At 38.3% G+C, this 5,160-nt stretch overlaps 1 protein-coding gene across 1 annotated transcript in view; it reads left to right on the top strand.

Annotated features, from left to right (window-relative positions):
• Positions 1 to 3,013, top strand: part of mbtps2 (membrane-bound transcription factor peptidase, site 2) — a 14,654-nt gene extending 11,641 nt beyond the window's left edge. The window contains exons 9-11 of the mRNA XM_007555705.2: positions 602 to 794; positions 1,429 to 1,504; positions 2,510 to 3,013. Coding sequence (XP_007555767.1) covers positions 602 to 794; positions 1,429 to 1,504; positions 2,510 to 2,732 — 492 coding nt within the window. The 3' untranslated portion in view covers positions 2,733 to 3,013. The remainder of the gene's footprint in view (positions 1 to 601; positions 795 to 1,428; positions 1,505 to 2,509) is intronic.
• Positions 3,014 to 5,160: the final 2,147 nt, after the last annotated feature.

The following is a 5,160-nucleotide window of genomic DNA, read 5'->3' as shown; positions in this document are numbered from 1 at the left end:
GTATGAGGTAGGCTATATAGCTCCAAGGGTCTTGCCTAGGGACCCACACTGCATAGCTCAATTGCACTGTTGTAACTTGCCCCCAACCTGGATTCGAACCCCGGTCTCCCAGGTGGTAGACTGGTGTCTTACCCACTGAGCTATACAGTCAGCTATATATATATATAAAAATAATGACTTTTTCTGCAATTCTGAATTTATTTCCCATTTTTTACTTTTTAATCAGACTTTTTGCCTTTTTAAAAATTTTTTAAATACTTTTGGCTTTTTTTGTCTTTATATTGAACTATTTTTCTTATAATTTTGTGTTTTTTCCTAATAATTCTGACTCTTTTTTTCTTGTAATTCTTAAATAAAAGTCAGAATTCATTATTTTTATTTGCCCTGATCCTGCTGCACGCATAAAGTTGCTGCTTAAATAAAAACCTTCCTTCTAGATCTGCTGATGTCAGAAAATGACCAAACACACAAAAGTCAAAAACACCAAAATATTTGAACATTTTGTGCTGAATCTACTGAGAGAAACAAAGAAAACACTTTGTCTCAACCTGCTGCTGATAAGATTAACCAAACAGGAAGTGACACGCCTTCCCTCCCGCAGTTCGCCTGCATGCCAGTGAGGAAGATGGTGACGGGAACGGCGACATGTCGCTCCGACGACGACTGCGGCGTGAACTCTGCCAGCGTCTGCGTCACCCCGTCTCTGGAGAACCAGACCCGCTTCATCCGCGTCGCTCACCCGCCGAGCCCACACATGCTGTTCGTGGGCTTCCCGCCGCACCTGCAGTACGCCGGTACGTCCAGCCGCCTGCAGAGGCGGAACCCAAAAATATAAATACTCAAGTGAGAGCAGAAAAGTGTCAGATTATCAATCATTTAATGTTTAAAAATTACATCATCAGATGGACCAAAATATAAAGTTAGGTGAAAATGTTCAGATTTTGAGGATGAAAATGACAATAATTCATATAAGTAGCAAAAAATAAAATCGGGCCAAAGAAAAAAAATTTGAAATAAATTTTTTGAATATAAAACGTATGAAACTTTAACAGAAACTGTAGATGTGTGTCTGTGGCTGGTGAATTTTCGGTTAAAACAGTTTTGTTATTCATTCAGTGGGTAAAAAAATCCAGAAATCTTCCTCAAGTAAGAGAAGAAACACTTTATAGTAAAATTACTTTAAGTGCAGTTGAGTAAAAATACTCAAAGTGTTTTTTTATTTTTTTTCAAAACAGTCACTCAAGTGACTGTAAGTAGTTATTGACAACAACCAGAGTTTGGTAATAATTTAAACGTTAAAGTTGAGTGTTTCCTCTGTAAAGTGTGTCACTTTTAAGACTCTCCGGTGTGTAAACATCATAATCCGGGTAATTACCGCCGGCTGGCCGCTGTAGGTGTTGTTTCTACTTCCTTTTTTGTCTCCTCCAGTGAGTCTGACCAACTTCGTGCCGCGCTTCGGGTTCCTCCACCTGGACCTGCCCGTCTTCATGGAGACCTTCCTAAAGTATCCTTTTTATTTACTGCCAACATAAAGCAGCGAGATTATGTAATCTCAGCATCTCTTCGTCAGTTTAAAGACCAAGAACTTTAGGCTCCCCCTGATCAGCACGTTTAGCATCAATTTAGTGGCATGTTTTTAATCTGCTGCTGACTGGAATGTTGTGTTTTAGACTGAATGTGACGTCGCTTCAGATCTAAGCTCAAGTTAGAAACATAAAATGTGTTTAGCAGCTTTAGCCTCTAAAGAAAAGCAGAAGTTTGTTGAATTAAACACTGAAGCCTTACTTGCAGCTTTCTTGGTTAAGATGAAGTCTCTAGACCAGTGGTCCCCAAACTACGGCCTGCGGGCCGGATCCGGCCCCCTGAACAATACCAGAGAGCATTCAGATTTTTTTTCATATACCGTATTTTCCGGACTATAAGCCGCTTATATGTGGATTTTTCTTCAACCACCAGGGGGCTCTTTCGCAGGAAGTGAATCATTGGAAGTCAAAATTGGAAATAAAAGAAGAAAGCACCCATTAAAACGGAATTAGGTTTTAATAGGGAATGGAATTTGAGAATGATGTTGATCAGTTAAATCGCATTGAGGGGGAAAAATATTTTTCGTTTTTTTAAATAATATGGGGATCATTATGAGAATTTGAGGTATAGATATTAGGATCCACTAGATGGCAGTAGTGCAACAATAATGGATGCAAGCTGCTGTTGAAATTTAAAGAAGAAGAAAGCGCCCATTTTCATTTAGCACATGCTAGTAGCAGACACGAAGGATCAGCACTTTTACTGTTACAGTTACCGTTCGGAAACTACCGTAATCAGTTCAGTTAAATCTAAACTTGGCAACACTTCAGTAGTGTTTGGTTAACGCCTATCTAAGTAGCGCAATGCTAGCTAGTTATTCTGTGTTTGGACTGGAACATCTAAATGTTTCCCAGTTTGAACTGGAACGATCCCGGTTCGGTTGTTTTCGGTTCCTGGTGTTTTCCTGAGCCGCCCCGCCTCTCAGGTACGTGGTGTCCCTCTCCGGCGCGCTGGCCGTCGTTAACTCCGTGCCCTGCTTCGCCCTGGACGGACAGTGGATGCTCAACGCCCTGCTGGAGGCCACGCTGGTTACCGTAGTAACGGACCGCCAGAAGCGCGAGCTAATCGGTTTCTTCCTGCTGCTAGCGGGCAGCGCCTTGCTAGCAGCTAACGTGGCGCTCGGCCTGTGGATGGTAACGGCGCGGTAGCGGCAGATCTGGTGAACGAAGGGAGGTCCGTTTCCAGTCCGGGACGAGCTGCTGACCAGAAACTGTGAAGCTGCTGCGAACAGGCGGCAACGCCGCTACTTTACGCTGACTGTTTCCCCTCCATCAGCCGTTACGACCAATGAAGACTTCTTCTTCTTCCACCGCACATAGGTAAGCTACGGAAGAGGAAGAGAACCACAAAACATAATTCTGACTTTAATCTCAGAATTCACGTTTTTTTCTCCGATTTCTGTCTGTCTTCCTAAGAATTTTATCTTTAATTTCTGGATTATTTTTCCCCTCATAATTTTGACTTTAATTATCCAATTTAGACTCCCCCCCCCCCAAGAATTCTGATATTTTTTCTCTGAATTATTTATTTTTTCAAATTCCAACTTTAATGGTCAAATTCAGACTTTTCCCCCATAATTCCAATTCTATTTCTCTGAATTCAACTGTTTATGTCTGAATTAAAGCTTTGCTCATATTTCAGCTTCAGTTGTCAAATTCTGACTTTCTTTGTCAGATTTCCCATTATTATTTTCTCAATTCCAACGTTTCCTCTGAATTTCAAATTATGTTCTCTGAATTCTGACCAAATTATGTTTTTCCCCTCCAAACAACATTTCTTTATTTCTCCAAATTTGAACTTTAATTGTATAATTCTGACCTTTTTCCCCTCAGAATTCCAATTATTTTTCTTTGAATTCCAGCTTTTGTTCCTCTGAATTATTTTTTTTCTGCAAATTTCAACCTTAATTGCCAAGTTCTGACTTTTTTTCTGATTTACAACTTTTCTTCTCTGAATTTCAAAAATTTTCTCTGAATTTCAAATTTAATTGCTGATTTCTGACATGTTTGTCAGAATCCTGACTTTAACGCAGGTGGGCCCCTGGGAGCCACTGGCTTCAATGACACGTGATTTCTGCATTAGGAAAACTAACATTTTGGAGGATCATGTGTAAAAAAAAAGGGGGGGGAAAAATCACTTTAATTCAAAGAGGCTGGTTAAAATCAGATTTCTTTTTCATTTGTTCAAATCTTGTGAATATATAATGAAGATATATGAACAAGATGGGGAAATGCTTCCTGTAATGTACTGTTCCAACTGAATGTTTACAAGAGCAAATTTTAGCATTTTAACAATTGTGGTGTTTAAATTTGGATATAAATGTTATCCAAAAATCCCAAACTGTGTTTTTGCTGCGAAACATAAGAATTAAGTTGTTCTAAATGGTTTTCTCAGCTTCTGTTTTGGTGAATGGACAGCAGTATCGTGATCTACATTATCACTGGTGGAGAAATTGCACTATTGATTACTCTTTAAGATAACATTTGGGTTATTATAATTACCCGAGTGGACCTCTGTCAAGTGTCTTTATCTCCTTCAGGCATTATTGCAGGAAAAAAGCCTTCTGTGTTCACTGTGTTCTGACTTTTCCTGAGGTTTCTCTGTTCCCTTCTGACCTCTCACTGTTCAGTTTCCATTGTAAAAGTTAATTGTGTCAAAAATGTGAAATAAAATGTTTGTTTTTTTTTGTAATTGATGTGCCATTTTTCAGTCTTGTTAATCTGACAAATTTGACCAAAATTGGATAAGCTAAGTATATAATATCACTATAATATCACAGTTTCCTCTGTGAATGTTCGCTGCACAAGACTCCACTGCTGAAGAAAAGGTTCTCATTTCCAATCAAGGCTGTTCCAAAAAGCATTTAATAGATGTCAGCAGGCTTGTTTAGTAATTATTTCTTGTGGTGTTCCATTTTTTTACACAAACACAAAATGTTACCAAGTATTTTTGATCTAGTTTTAGTGCAAATATTTTAATTATCTGGTAAAATTGTGTGTTTTTGTAGTATAACCAGTATGTATGTACTTGTTTGGTTCGCATGTGGAGAAAACTGGGATTATTAATGACGATTTGGCCAAGAAACTCTATAGATACAAGTACAATCAGAATGTACACTGCAAACACAAAATCTTACCAAGTGTTTTTGTCTAGTTTCTGGTACAAATATCTGGATACAATTGAAATAAGACAAAATTAACTTAAAAGTAACTTTTCAGGAAGATATAAAAGCTTATAACAAGACATTATCCCAAGTTATAAATGAAATAATAATAATCTACCAGTGGAAGTAGTACTTTTAATTTTCAGGCAATTATTTCTTGCTGAAAAGTCACTGGTAAGATAGTTTTGACTTATTGCTAGTGTATTAAGATGTTTGCAGTAGAAACTGGCCCAAAATTACTTGGAAAGATTTTATGTTTTTGCAGTGTCCAAGCACTACTATTCCACCCTAACAACTACAGATGTACCAAACTATAATAATCCAAGTAAACTTGTGGTTTTAGTGGTTTGTCTGTGGGAAAATATCACATCCAGAGAGCCTGGTGATTCTCCTGAGATTACAGAGGAGCTTTT

The sequence above is a fragment of the Poecilia formosa genome, unplaced genomic scaffold (genome assembly GCF_000485575.1).
Source record: "Poecilia formosa unplaced genomic scaffold, Poecilia_formosa-5.1.2 Scaffold72, whole genome shotgun sequence".
In the NCBI taxonomy this organism is placed as follows: Eukaryota; Metazoa; Chordata; class Actinopteri; order Cyprinodontiformes; family Poeciliidae; genus Poecilia; species Poecilia formosa.
This window is presented reverse-complemented; position numbering and strand designations above follow the sequence as displayed.